Below are 15,940 nucleotides of genomic sequence, written 5' to 3' on the forward strand. Positions count from 1 at the left end.
CAGTGAAGCATCAGCAGCTTTGCCAGCCACAGCAAGAGAAATGCCTGACTCCATGTGTGAGTCTGTGTGAGAAGCAGTAAAGCACAACCGAAGAGCAGGGAGTATCTGTTGTGCCAGGATGTCACAAAAACAAGCAGTGACTTTGTGAAATAGATGCTTCTTTTCACCCATTTTAAATACACAGGAAAGCACTTTCTTTCAATTGAAAATAATCTTGAATACAACTCAAGTTCTGCCTAATAGAAAATTAGATTGTCTTCGAGAAAACTAACTTTTGCTTAAAATGTAACAAAAATACTAAACAAAACATTATGTCTCTACTAGAAACACTAAATGGCGTCATTGTGTTCTCATGCTTGACCAGAGACACACCCTTAAAGACCTGAATAAACTCAGACTCCACCACGTTACAGTAGCTAATTAAGTTTTAGCCTCCTTTTCATTTCTGTTCAGCTTAACTGCTGAAAGGGAACATTCAGGGAAAAGCCATTCTATGAAAATCCTGAATATTTTGTTTTATTGTTGTCTGTACTTTTTGTTACCTTTGATTCTATGATAATAGCCCTAACTCCTAGATCTAACTCCTAGCAAAGCAGTAAAATGCTAACAATAGTACCTTTTTTCCAAAGAGAACAGACAGGATATTAAAACACATTTCTTCCCCGAATATGTAATTATCATATATTTAATATATGACATGCAGAATTAATACTAATAAAATAGCATCAAAGCAGAATTTAATGGTAATTCATGCCATGCTGCAGAATGCTCTCACACTCTCCCATGCCTCTTCTCTGGGTACGTGGTGCCTGATGAGAAAACAAGCATTGTTCATTATTCCCAGCACATTGTGAACCGCCATTAGCTCATTTGAATGCCATACTGAGAAGCTCCACTTCTCCTTGAAATTATGTCACTTCTCAAAAGCTTTTTAAAAGTAGTTCTGCTACTAAGTCAACAAACCAAACACTGAGATCCATGGATGTATCGCCAACCCAAGTGACCTGAAAGACAACACGAGGTGGGCTTTTGGCTCAACACTATATTTAAACTGCTTTGAATTTCCCAAATTCCTTTACCAAATTAAGTCATAGTTTTACAAACAAAATCAGAATTTTATTTTTGAGGTACTAGAGTCTACATAAAGGAATTTTAAAAAAAATTTCTTATGCTTCTATGTATTTAAACTCTTATGATCAACAATTTCAAAATCCTGCATGGCTTAGTCTGTAACCACAGCTGGTGGTAACAATGAAAACAGGAATTTTGCAGGTGAACTACTCAAAATGCCTGGCTTCATTTTCTCAGACAGCTCTAGCAATTCTGAAAGTGTTATCTCTGCACACTAACCTCTCTGTGGGAGAAGTGCAAGAGCCCACACCTGCTTTGCAGGAACCAGTGTGTGTTCTTTATAGGAAGCCAAAGTGCACATGGCCCCAGCAAGAGGTTACAAAATTCCATCCTTGGTTGAGGCGGTAGCCAAACACACGATCCTGCAAAGCCCAATCAAATGATAAACCAGAGTTTTCTGCAACCCAAAAGGAAAATGTAGCTTGAAGCAGGTCAAACATCCCTAAAATGTCTTAACCACGAATGTGTTATTTAGATGACAACTGAAATAATGTGCACAAACAAGTGTGTCATCCAAAGTGTTGGTAAAAGATAGTGAACAAATGAAATCACAGACCCACCAAATCTACATCACACTTCAATGTATTGCCTCTGATGAGATTATGAGGAGAGTTATTCCTCATGAGAGACAAAATAAATGCTCAATGGGCAGATGTGGACAGACAGAAAACGAGAGATGGGCAGTAACTTTCTTTATGTCCTTGCTTTTGCTGACTTGAAGTTTTGCAGTGGAGGGCTTGTCCACTAAACAAGCAGAGTGGATGTGAGGACCACACACTGCTGCCCGCCAGGCTCCGAGCCCCCATCCTGGCCGTGGGTGCAGCCAGCCCCATGCGTGGCGCACAGCACCCCAGCTCCAGGCAGCCCCGGGGACAGAGCACACAGCCTACACAAGTGTCAGGAGGCCACTGTTCCACATCAGTGCCGCAGACCTGCTCCGTGGCAAAGCAGCTTCCCCCCCACCCCGTGTTGTTATGGCATGAACAGGAACAGCTTCACTGCTGCCGAGCCAATCCCTTTAAAAGACAGGGATAGCTCCCAAATGACACAGGACATTGTCCTTAGGCAAACTAGGAGCAATTTCCCCATGTTCTCATTCAAGCGCCGTCCTTTCAATAAGCAGTCTGGCTTTTTCCAGCATTTAAAAAGTCATGGCCTAAATATCTGCATGCAGCTGCTACAGCATCAACTGTTCCAGCTCTGCCTCTCAAGTGCTGCTGCCCTGAGTAAGCATTGCTAGCCTTCCCCCACAATGCAGTGATGCGTACCCAGAAAACATAGTGCAACTAGCTAAAATCACTGTTACACTTCAGCTTCACACCATACCTGTAAAATCGGAACCCCTGAATGTGAGGGCGATCTTCGATAGGACAAGAGTAAAAGACAAAAAGGGCTCTTCTTCTCAGGACTAAAATCTTTAGTGCAGTACAACACATATCCTACTTGCACTAGCATTCTTATAGGCCAGTAAATGCTACGCTTCATACCCCAATATTGCTAGGGTGACTTTACTCAAACAGAAGATAGGGGCACATCTGGTGTATTTGTCCTGTGTAGCCCATAAACACATTTTGCTCCCCTTCAACTACAGTTTCTATTTGTCTGCTTATGTAAGTTTCCAGAAGCTGACTTCATGTCCCAAGAGATGAAAACTGCTTTACCCTCAAGAAAGAAAGCAATAACAAGTGAGGCTGACTTGCCCAACAGGTATATAAGGTCAAAAGAAAGTGTCATATACTAACAGCAGTCTCTATCCAAAAAGCAAGGCTTCCTATGGCAGCTTGCACACACTATCAAAGCAAAGTAAGGCACAGACAGTCCAAAATACATTAATGCTACAGCTACAAAAACCAACCTAGTACGAAGAGAATGTGATCTACAACCTGCGATACATATCACCACAAGCACACTTACCCTGGGGCAAGTCCATTCATTTGGGCATCTATTTATTGCACCATAGCCAACATACCACAAGGCTACAGGAAGCACCCACCAAGGGAAGCCATACATTAACAGAAAAAAGCAAATCAGCAGCATGAGCTCAGAAAATAAATAGTGACATACAAATCTGCATGCAGAAACTCTTACTCTGCATGCCAGTGGGACTGGAACTAGATGATCTTTAAGGGCTCTCCTAATCCATAACATTCTATGATTCTATGATATGCAGATACCACAAAAATTCGGGTTTTTGGTTGTTTTGGGGGAGGTCAAGAGGTGTGGCTCTATGTCACAGAATATAGGTAAGAAGACAGCTGTATGGCAAATAAGCAATTTATATTTGACTCTTAGTATTAAACTAGAAAGCATAATTCTTGTGATTACTGAACTGAGCAAATCAGGATGCTGAGGATATTGTAGAGGATAAATATACATGAAATCTAATTTTTTTTTTGTCTGTCTGGCTGTTTTTACAAAACAGCTTCCACTGGGGAAGGACGTTCGTTGTGGCAGACTACTTTTAGTTGATGAAAGGAAGGTTATGTCATTTTCTATCAGACTATGAGACAGAGAACAGAAACGTTACAGGAAGATTTTTCTCTCCTTCAGAAGCTTCAGTTACATAGATCTTCAAGGTTTCCACCCCAGCCTGCTTCTGAAGCTTTCAAAATTCTGCCAGCAGATATAATGTCTGCATCCAGCACTAGTATTTATATCTGACGATAAAGTATAGACAAAACTCTCAAATACACACTAGCTACAGAAATATGTTTAAAGGTTACCTATTCTTTTACCCTCATATACGAGGTCATTCCCACCGGTAGTGTCAGGTAACTGTATATTCTAGACTAGCAACGAAGCTATTAAGAAAAATGAAATCACCCCTACTTAGGAAGGAAAACTCTCATGTTAGGGACAATTCTTCACTATGCCCATTGAGTTAGGATCTCACAGTACTATGAAGTTTCCCTGTCACTCTGGGATAAATTGAATTACTCAATTTACGAACATAATGTAATTTTTTTTTAATTATCCATATGGTTTCTGAATGAATTCAGCTTATTTTATCATCTTATCTGCCCACGCACTCTCTAAACCTGTTGGCTGATTCTAGTTTAATTCTATGAGGGACAAAAACCCTTCAAAATAATTATGCTCCTATAAATTTAACAACAGTCAGCTGCTGGAAAGTGTCAGTACCTGAGCCTCCACAGAACAATGGAGGAGCTGCAGCACAAGCCATTAAGTGCTGGCAGCATCTGACTGCCAGACAGTCACTGGCTGCTGCACTGGCCAGCTCTCGTAAAAGGGACAGGTTTCAGGATGCAGCTGAGAGAAGAGTTTTTGCCCTATTCGGACAGAAGTTTGGCAAGGGAAGAAAGGGGCCACAACAGTTAATGTGCTGACAATTAATGAAGTCAGGCTTCATTAGTTTTGATGCTCAGCGACCCAACTGCAATACCTCATGATTCTTATTTGCTTTTCAGAATCACAGAATGGGTCAGATTGGAAGGGACCACAGCAGATCATTTGGTCCAACCTCCCTGCTCAAACAGGGTTATCCCAGAGCATATGGCACAATAGCATCCAGACAGTTCTTGAATATTTCCAATGAGAGAAACTCCATAACCTCTCTGGGCAATCTGTTCCAGTGCACAGTCACCAGCACAGTAAAGAAGCTCTTCCTCATGTTCAGGTGGAACTTCCTGTGCATCAATCTCTGCCCATTGCCTCTTGTCCTGTTGCTGGGTACCACTGAGAAGAGCCTGGATTCACCCTCTTGACACCCTCCCTTCAAATACTTGTAAGCATTGATCAAGTTCCTTTTCAGTCATGTCAGAAGAAGAACAGACCCAGCTCCTTCAACCCTTCCTTGTAAGAGAGATACTCTTATTTGTTGGCTTTTTCATTCAGGAGCCTTTTAGCTATGACAAGACATTATCACTGAAACAGGAGGCCAGTAAGTCAAACCACATAGATTCTGACATGCATAAAATCTCATCCCGTGCTGAATAATGGAGTGATGAGATTGACACAAGTTTTCTTTTCTCCAGTGCTTCCAGCAGCTGGCAGGATAGAGCCCACTGGAAATCTATCAGAAGCAAAGCCACGATTTATTTGATGGTGTTAAGATGTTCCTATATGAAAGATGTGAAGAAGAGAGAGATGAAATTTGGGCAGTGGAGAAAGGAGGGGAATCATACATAACACAGAACAGCCACATTAAATTTGCAGGTCAAAATTTCTAGGTGCACAACAAATTTGATCTAGAATGCTCAGAAACAATGGATGTAAAAATTGATTAAAAGCTGTAAAAACACACAGTAACTATGTATCCCGTTTCCTGGGAAAAACAATTTTTGCACAAAATGTTTACTTCTGTTGATCAGAAACAGCTTCTGTATGTCAATCAGTAAACACAGTCATCAAGTAAAAACAAAATGTCTGAAAGTTTTTAAAATGACACAACAGTGTCCAAGATCATCACTGCTTCTGGAGAGAGATAGATGATACCACAACTATTTGTCCTACAGCACTGAGACACTTGAAGGGACAAGCCTTGTGCTCAGGACAGTACCAAGGAAAGAAAGTTACCCCATTTAATCTGAACCACAAAAACATTTCCAACCAGGGTTTTGTACTGCAGTCTATTTAGCATCATCTTAATCCAGATATGTCAGTAGATTTTCCCATCATTTTAGAAGATTTCATTACTCTGAAACTGTAAGGAAACAAAGGCATTCCAGCACCTGGAGAACAGTACCCACCTCTGCATGGACCAGCAAAATCCATTCCTCAAAGATACGAACTGAGGATGAAAGGAATCAGACAAAAAAGCTGCCAGACTTAGTAGTAGAAATAGGTGATTTATCAGAAGCTGAGAACTGGAGAAGAAAAAAAAAATTCAAAATTCAAAATAAAATAAAATATTAAATAAAATCAGCAAGCACCTCCTAAGAGCCCAGATGGATGGTACTGCTAAGCTTTGCAGGAAACCAAATGTTCTGAGGAAATCATGACAATACAGATTCAACTATACAAGTCAGTTTTCTCAATCTATTATTTTTTTGCTGTGCATGCTGTGAGCTCTGAAAGCAGACATTTTTATTTATTTGTTTAGGAGAAATGGTGTGGGCTTGCCTAACTTGCATGTTCCACAGGAAACAGAAGAACTAAGTACCAAACCCTGCTGAGTCAGCCAGAATAACAGTACCAGAGACCAAGCAGAAGGCTTATCTGATCTGCACCACACCGATCTGTCAGATGTGTGGTGAAAGCCATCAGGTTTTCCACTGGAGGAACTGGTACAGGAGCAGTGGAGAGGGGCAGCAGCCTTTCCTTCCCACTGAGCCCAGGGTAGCAGGATCTGTAATGTACTCTCCTCTAGCGGCGATTTACGAGATTTTGGTAACAGTCCCCACAAACTCACCACTTCACTTACCTAACTGCAAAATCAGGACAAAAGAGCTCTGTGGGCTCCTGAAACTGAACGGCTAGAAAAACCACATCCAGAAAAAACTGCTCTTCTTTCTTTTTTAAGCCAAGGTTTGTGATCAAATGCACATTAGATCAGTAGTAAATGCGTCCAATAAAGAAGAAAAATTGCAAACACAGTACTATTACTGCAACTGGGACAAAATATGGCAGGGTTCTTCTTCATAATAAGCATTTTCCATTAGAATTCCAGAGGATATCCAGATACGTAACAGGACACATGTTTAATTAAGTAATAAACTTGCAAAATACTCAATTCATTTTCATTCTTTTTGTTTTTCATTACATGAGTTTCCCATAAAAAGAAGCATGTATAGCCTTATTTTCTGAAGTGGCAAATTTTACCAAATAAAGCCTCAAGAATACCAGTAGGTGGTACTTGGACAAGCAAGCAAAAACCAAACCTGAAACATTAATTGATGCACAAAATAAAACAATGTTTTTAATCATTTGACATACAAAATTTTACTTTTAAAACAAACATTTAAATAGTCTGTAAAGAAAAATAAACTTCTATTTTAGTGTTTACTACAAAATGAGGTATTACAGTTACTAATTCTAACTCTAAATGAGACTTGATATTGCTAGTTTATGTAAACAGATACCCAAAATCATACAAAAGATGGAAACTATATAGCCAAAAAGGAATGAAACATACAAGGTAATTATACTGGTTCGCAATTATCCTGGATAATCTATAAAAGACAGAGGGGAAGGTGTGTGGCAGTGGCAGGAAGAGGAGGCTGTGATGTGAAGAAGCTGAGTGTGAAGAAGCTGCTCTTGCAGGTGCCTGGCATGAGAGGGACTTTAGACAGGTTTTATAAACAGAGGGCTACAAGAGACACCACTGGAAACTTCTCCCTGAGGAAGAAAGCTCTTGAATTCTGCCTGTCTTTCAAGCATTGTACACATCACTGCTTGTCTTTCAAAAGTTTCCATAATGCAAATTGTAATATTTTTAAGAGAGACTGAGTAATTTTCCAGCCAATAATTTTTTTAGCAAAAACCCTAACAATTTTGGGGGGAAAATAGTTGGGTTTTATTAAATAAAAACTGGAGATGAAGCACCTAGAAAACAAACACATTACAATTTAGCTTCTCAGTCCTATATAAAAAGTAAAAACTATTTTCCAAGTAAATCAAACATTAACTCAAGAGAAAGCATCTACTACAGTGAAACACCATGTTATATTTAATTTAGACTGGGTTTATTATTTCTATGTGAACTATTAATCAACAGTAATATTTAGAAAGCTGTTTTTACTAGTGCATTCAAGAGGAGAAGCGGTCTAGGCTTCTAGGTAACTACTTCTCTCTCAAGGAATTCTAAGTTATCTAATCAATAACTACATAAATAGCAAATTAAGTCTGTCAGGCACAGTGTGATAAGGCAAGTATTGACTCAGAAGTTTTTAAGAAAGACGATTCTTTCTCAGAGTCAATTATAAACAGCAACACCATATACATAGATCACATGACAAATGTGCTGCAAAACCTAGTCCTGTAATTAAGCAGAAGACTAATTATTTATAAAAAGCATTTGCTCATTTACTCGATACAATCTAAACTTCATGGTCCATGAAGCATGATAGTATTCAACTGAATATGCAGGCAATAAAATTTCAGGTCCTGCCTGAATTGCAACTGACACAGGGCCACCTCAATATTAAAAAAATACATAGAATGTAAACAGATAATTCAACTGCATAGATAATAATGAAAGATTTGTCATTCCAAGTAAACTTGGAATTCCTACTTCTTACACTTGACTCTCTCTTAAAAGTGAACTAGTTTTCAGAGTTATACTGTGATTAAGTATATTTTCAATCCATTACATAAGGCAAAACCAAATCTCTGATAGACACTGTACTCGGCAATTGCACACTCCTGCCCTCTTCGTGCTCCATACCGACCATGCTGGCTAGCTACAGCTGACCTGCTCCCATACAGCATGCTAAAGAGCCAAGGTTTTAATTCCTGGGGCATTGCTGCACCCCTGTAGGACAAATTCTACCCCCTCTGCCCCTTCAGGGAGAGGATTTGCAGCACAGGCAGGACTGGGATGCAAGGCCGTAGGACAGAGTTTATAAAAGCAACAGCCTCGGGGGAATGGCAGCAGGGTGGCTGCAGTGGATTTTTTCTTCCTCTGGGATTCAGGATGAAACGGGATAAGGGCATGGGGGAGGGATAATGAGCAGGAATATCAAGGGGATTGATAGTATATGGAGAGTATGGAAAAAAATGTTGCTAAGGGGCTTCCCAGGACGCCAGAAGGAACTGAGCTGGCTCTCCTCGGGAAGGCTTCCTGCTTTGGGGACAATCAAATCTCCCTTTAACTTTATGGCAAAAATTCTGTTTTCCTTATAAAGTGACAGGACTGCACATCTGCGATTGGTGCTTAGAGGCAGAGCTTGGTTAAAGTTGTGTGATGCTATAAGCAAACTGTTCTGCATCCCTGCGCTGCAAACCATAATTCAGAGAAGTAATGGCCCTCTTAGTTTCTCTACTTGACAAGAGAGGCGCTGAGCTGCAACAGGCCAGAGTACTGCCCTCCCAGCACAGCCCCAGAGCACAGCTGGGGAAAACGGAGGCCACAGACTTGTGCTATGAAGATACCAAACAAGCCCCCCACACTCAGTCCTAGGTTTCCACATTCTGAAATACACAGCAAATCTGTTCAATTTGTCAAAACTTAAACCTTTAATGATACTTATTTTCACAAATTTGTCTTTAAACCCCTGCAGCCATGCAGACAACTTTTCAGCACCTAAACTTACGGTTTTCACATTCAAGTTTTAGAATGCCCAGTCTAGGTTATAATTTTAAACCTGAAAACTCTTTACATCATTAATTACAAGAACCTTTTACCATTTCTGCCAAATTCAGGTCCCCCTAAAAAATTCTGCATCCTGTGAGTTCAAGGCTGTAACATTTTAGAGATCAGCTTTTACTGTAGTTAGAAACACCCCTGACCACTGCCTGAGAACAGTGTCTCTCCTTGGCTCAGCAGTTTCCTGGCAAAGGCTCCGTCTGAGGCAACGTTTCTGCAGCACACCTCGGCCAATACAGACTCTGCCGCAGCCACGTCCCACAGGACAGGGATCTTCCTCCATGACAGAAAATCACAGGGGAAGGTAAAGAATAAAGAGATTTCCCTCTTCAGAAGAAAGGATCATTGTGCAAAGAAAAAAAATTGGTTAAAATAGTTGTATGTTTTTATTTTCTAATAAACTAACAATTAACTAAAACACTGCCCTACTGCAAGCAGAACACAGTAGGGTGTCCATTTAGCTTTTTAACTCCCACCAGCAGAGTCATGAAAGACAGTTTTGGGATGGAAACAAGGCTGATCCTGGTCCTGCAGTGTTGCCATGACTGCAAGAGAAGAAAAGCTGCAGGAGCCTAAGGAGGAAATTCCCGCTGAGGGTCTAAGAACATGATGGAGGCACAAATCCCTCCTTCTGTCCCACACAGTGTCCACTGTATCCAGCATTACTGGCCACCGAGGCAACTTGGGAAGAGATGCAGGGCTGCTAGGATGATCCAAGCTGCACCCAAACTGACATTTTCCTACAGTCAAAACAGATGCAACAGGGAGGGAACTACTATAACATTAAGATCTGTCTTAGACATTTCAGAGTCAAAAATATCATACAGTCATTACAGGCTCCTTTTACTGTAAATGGAAGTAGTACAAAAGTTTTCAGGATGTAATGACACATAGAAGTACTGATTTCACTTTACGAATCATTCTACCTGACAGCACAGTAAGTACCATAAAGCAGGATTCAGTAATCGTGATAAAATGTTTGGTTTTTATATAGATATACATAAGGCAAAAATATCTCAAGGGAAATCTGCACCAAATAGTAAATCACAAGAGGGACATGGAGATTAAAATTCTGGAGGCATTGTGTATTAAATGTGCAGTCTACTATTCAGAAAAAAAATCAATTGAAGTAAATTCAGTACTTCTACAATTATTATAGCACAATAACTGTCATTTTGAAGGATGAAGGTTGGTTATTTCGAAGGTTTCTATACAGCACTTCCCTGCCTCTTTGAAATGGGGTATTTTTAAGCTGCAGTATCAGCCAGCCAAATAAATATATCAGACACCTTCGAGCAATGCACTTAAATGAGAGAATATTCATAAAGGATTCAGAAAGACATCTCAATTCACTGACCTAAATATTACAAAGCAAATCACCAGAATGTCTTCTACATGCAACCATGTTGGAAAATTTCAATTATTTCTTATCTTATAATTAAACTACCAGCTTAATACTTTGTATTTCTATGGTACCTTTCACCCAGGGAGCTCAACATGCTTCACAAACATTATCAGCTTTTACAGTTAGCTGGCTTTTGTGATGAGACACTATATTGCGGACTTCCAGTTTGAGGTTTTACGTTAATTACATACAAGCAAAAGAGGGATCTTGAGTCATACCAGGTAACATAAAGTTCATCCAAATAAACTGAGTTACTGTGAATTCACTAATGAGATAGTCAACTCAGAAAAGCAAGGAGGAAGAGCACACCACAAAACCTATCTTTGTATATTTTGCTGCATCACTGCTGCCATTTTTTAAATAGTATTTCTACAGACATGAAATGATTTGAAAATCTTTTTAAAACTCCATACCAAATGAAGCTTTAAAAATTGACACGTTACTATGTTTGCATATACCATACCTTCACTTTGTAAGATATGAAGACAAGGATGGCTTTGAGGAATGACAGATTTCATGAGTGGACTATTAGATAGATTAAAAATTGGTTGGAGAATCACACCCAGAGGACATTGGTCAATGGCTCAGAGTCTTAATGGGCAAGTGGTTCTCCTCAGGGGTCCGTATCAGGACCAGTGTTATTTAATACCTTCATTAATGACACAGACAAAGGGATTGACTGCACCCTCAGCATATTTGCAGGCAACACTGATTTGAGTAGTGCAGTTGACACACCTGAAGGACTGGATACCACCGAGAGAGACCTGGACAGGTTCAAGAAATGTGCCTGAGGGGATCTCATGAAGTTTAACAAGACCAAGTGCAAGGTGCTGCACCTGGGTTGGCAAGTAGGGCCAGGGAGGGGATTCTGCCCCTCTGCTCTGCTGTGGTGAGACCCCACCTGCAGTGCTGCATCCATCTCTGGGGTCCCCAGGACAGGAAGGACATCAGCCTGCTGGAGAGAGTCTAGAGGAGGCCACCAAGATGGAATGGAGCACCTCTCCTGTGAGGGAAGGCTGAGAGAGTTTGGTTTGTTCAGCCTGAAAAATAGAAGGTTTTGGAAGGAATCACCTAATTATGGCCTGTCAGTACCTGAAGAGAGACCACAAGAAAGATGGAGCAAGAAAATTTACAAGAGCATGTAGTGACAAGACAAGGAAGAATGGTTTGAACCTGACAAGGATTAGATTAAGTATTAGGAAGACATTCTTCAGTGTGAGGGTAGTGAGACATGGGAATAGGCAGCCCAGAGAAGCTGTGGATGCCCAATTCTTAGAAGCGTCAGAGAAGGCTTGGAGCAACCAGGTCAGAGAGGGCTTGCAGCAACCTGGTCTAGCAGGAGGTGTCCCAGCCCATGGCAGGTGGGCGGGAACTTCAAGGTCCCTTCCAATCCAAGCCATTCAATGATTCTGTGATTTCAACATTACACAACCAATACTTCTTTACTGGGCATATTGAATCAGCTTTTTAAGGTTTTATTGCTCCAATAGCACTATTAAAATCCAAGTACTCCAAGATATAAATTACCCTTAAATCACTTTGCCTAAAAGTGTTTAAAATGTTAGAAACTTTGCCATACTGCAGCAACCCACAGAACTCTTCAAATTTCATCTAAAACAGCCTGCAGCAAAAGGTACCACTACTTCCACTACTTGTGCTCAGGCCATGAAGGATAGAACATAAGCACAGAATTCAAAGCTCAGCACTATTAAGAACATAAAGTATTTAAATAAACATTTTAAAGTAATAAAAATATATATACATACAACTCACTGCTGCAAAATGAAGCATCCTTACAGGACAAAATGAAAATAGTTTATAAAATTACAGATTCAGAAAAAACCAGAGAATGAATGGTTAAGTGCAGACTTTCTACAACTGTACAACTTCAATGTCTACATGAGGTATGGAGTTCAACTCACCTGTGTCCTGATTAGAAGGGGAAAAAAAATCTTTTGTGTCCAGCAGGCCACATATTCTACAGACACCACATATTTTTTACTAAAAAACTACTTAAGCAATTGTTTGCAGAGCTTTCAATATTTTATTAGAACCATTTATTTTCTCCTTCCACTTGGAAAGCACAGCACTTCATTCTGCTATATGCTCAATACTTACCAGGATTCATGAGAAAAGAAAATTAGAGCTAATACCTTTTTAAAACCTTTTAGAATATTCTACAACAACTTTTCTGAACACAAAAGCTGTGGTATTTCATATCCAAGACTTAGACTCTCAAGTACAGTCAAATACTGCATCCCAGCAAAAAGTAAACATTACCTGCCTTTCCTGATATATAAAATGATAACCTTTAGCCATTTAAGACCACAAGATACAAGACTCTCCACCAAAAAAAAAACCCCAAAAAACAAACAAACAAAAACAAAAACCAAGTAAACAAAAACACAAACAAAAAAAAACACATACAAGGCCTATAAAAGGGAAAAAAAATCTTAGTGCAGGAATTGATTTTGGAAAAAGATTTCACAATCTGTGGTGTAGAACATTTCCCTTTCAGACTGACATTACAAAGATAATACAAATGAATGAAGGCATAGAGAGATAGAAAAACAAGCAGTATTCAAGGCTGCATGACACATAAGTAAACAGCATGTAATTCTGCAAGTCAATATACAGATCTTCTTCTGCTTCATTTTCCTTCCTTCCCATCTGCAGTTCACTGTCATTAAATTGCATCATGGCACTTCTCCTGTACCTGATAAAGCATGTGCACAAGGATGCTAAAGGGACTGTAGTGACTTTTTTGGACACAGCCACAGTACTACAGCTCTTCTCCAAAAGGCAATCAATTCCCAGTACACCCCAGCATCATCCACGTTCTCCATTTACAAGACCTGCAAAGATGCGATACTTCCTCATACCAACAAAACATTTCACTTTTCATAATCGATTTATTTGAAGAATTAGTGACTTTTAACAATGCTGAGGTCATTATTATGGTTTTGAGTAACAGAAGGTTAAAAAATCAGGTATTTTCAGTCTAACTGAAAGCTTGTGACTACAAAACCTCTTCTTATGGTCTACAAACCTGTTACATGAACCAATTATGATGTGCATATACTGAACTAATTCAAGTAAAACTATGCTGGAAAACATAGATATGAAGACAGGTAAGAGCAGTGCTTGCACCAGCCACCACAAAGCAGTCCCTGCCTGGTGTAAGGGAACTGAAAAAGAACAACAGATCTGACAGAGACTGGAAAAAGAACAAGAATGATGGCAAACTCCAGCCTTCTCACTTCAACATGCTTTGTCCCTGTGGCTAAAGATCACACCACACTTCGAAAAAGCAAAGCAAATCTAAACAAGCTGCTCTGCATCACCATGCTCACTCCTGATGGGAAGTCCTCGGGAGGGCAGCACCCACAGTGCTGAGCCCCACAGGGCTGCCAGGTGGGCAGAGCTCAGGCAGAGGACCCAGGCCCCTACATCCACTGCCTACTGCCTCAGGAAAGACATCACCAGGCAATAGGGTGGGCAATGATGTGCTCAAAGCAAGAGAAGAGACAGCCATGTAGCACAGCAGGCAGACTCTGCCATTTTAAACTATTTCATATCTGATGACTTCTATTTCCTATGCTACTAAAACTGAAGGTTAGGCAATTCTTTTTTCTTGTGGTTAGGTCAAACACATCATCAAAAAGCTTCAAGTAGTTTACATTAAATCCCTTAAACTCCACTGCTGCAAATGATGAGGTTATACATGGCCTGAAGCAATCATTAAAAAAAAAAATTCTCTTTCAGGTCGAGTGGAAATATATATGACTTGTTAAACCAGGGCAAAATCAGTTATGGCCTGGAGATGAAACTTCCCTTTTGTCTGAATAAACCTGACATTTCTGTTCCACACTGCAGGTTCAACAAACAAAAGTTAATTAATTTACGATAGCAATTCTTTTAATGCTTTTGGCAACATCTTAAACCAGTGAATATAAACTTAAGTATTTATGATGTTCTGAAGCCTCAGAAGAGTGTGGCAGCTGAGCAATTCAGGACAGTAAAAGTAATGCCTATAGCTGGGTCATGGTCTATACAGTACTTAGGTTGTTATACCATCACTTATTTGCCAAATGCCATTTGCAACTAGGTATTTCTTATTTTCCAACTAAATGATTCATACTGCTGCTACTGCTGCTTGCTTCCTTAAATTGTTACTGCTGGAAGGATCAGTTAAATTTTTAACTGATGCTCATTTGTTACTTGTGAATTATACCAGTATGTTTATAACCTCAAATCACCACATGCATTTCATATGCACACATATTAAATACACAGAGAGGAATAATACAGTAGAAAAACAACAATGTGTTGTAACATTTGCCAGTAGTTTGCTAGAATCAGTTCCTGATGAGATGAGTGGACTCATTTCCCCAGAGACAGATCACAATGCATTCTGCATGGCTGCAGGCTTACTGCCCAGAGAACAGCTCCTCCACCAAGCCTAGAGATGTGAAATAACACCTCAAGCTCTAAGCTGGCCTGTAACAAGTGTTTGTGTTCAGTAAAAGTGGTTAGCACCACTGTAGCTAATTCTATGCAAAATATTTCTTAAATGACATGCATGAAATTTAGCATATAATTGTCTTTTACATTCCAGTAACAGCTTCAACTTTTATTGAAAGGGTAGTCCAATTTTATTTTTTCCAATAATGAAATCAGATGAAAGTCTGGGGTTATAGTTCAGTCATGTTCTACCATGCCAAATATTTGGTCTTAATCCTCTGCCCTCCTATGAGCTCCCAGTCTAAAGTTACCTAGTGTTAAGTTATCCTTAACTTCAATTATTTTTAAAAAGGGTAGAATATAGCTTCTTTTTCCCTACTCTGACCTGTTCCAGTTCCTAAACACAGGCTCTTATATATGCGACACTTATTAGCACAGAAAGAGCCTGGTCTTGCTCAGCCTCCAAGCAGTAATTGCCATGCTAGCACGTGTTTCTCACCAGAAACACAAGGAGACCAACCACCGGAACCCTTCACCCCCACATTCACAGGCTCTGTGCTCCCTACAAACACAGCTGCAAGCTGACAGAAGCTGCCCAAGCCATGAAGTCACTTATGAGGAGAGCCTATAGGAAATCTACTTCCAGGTCTGCAAAACATTTCCACCTATAAAAT

General features: G+C 39.9%; 1 protein-coding gene across 7 annotated transcripts in view; it reads right to left on the reverse strand.

Annotated features, from left to right (window-relative positions):
• Positions 1 to 15,940, reverse strand: part of GRIP1 (glutamate receptor interacting protein 1) — a 328,821-nt gene that overhangs the window by 257,885 nt on the left and 54,996 nt on the right. Inside the window, exon 1 of one of the 7 annotated variants that reach the window (XM_072922878.1) lies at positions 5,841 to 5,927. The exons of the other annotated variants lie outside the window; for them this stretch is intronic. Coding sequence (XP_072778979.1) covers positions 5,841 to 5,865 — 25 coding nt within the window. The 5' untranslated portion in view covers positions 5,866 to 5,927. Of the gene's footprint in view, positions 1 to 5,840; positions 5,928 to 15,940 lie in introns of those variants that run through there. 7 annotated transcript variants of the gene reach the window in all.

Source organism: Taeniopygia guttata, chromosome 1A (genome assembly GCF_048771995.1).
Source record: "Taeniopygia guttata chromosome 1A, bTaeGut7.mat, whole genome shotgun sequence".
Classification (NCBI taxonomy): domain Eukaryota; kingdom Metazoa; phylum Chordata; class Aves; order Passeriformes; family Estrildidae; genus Taeniopygia; species Taeniopygia guttata.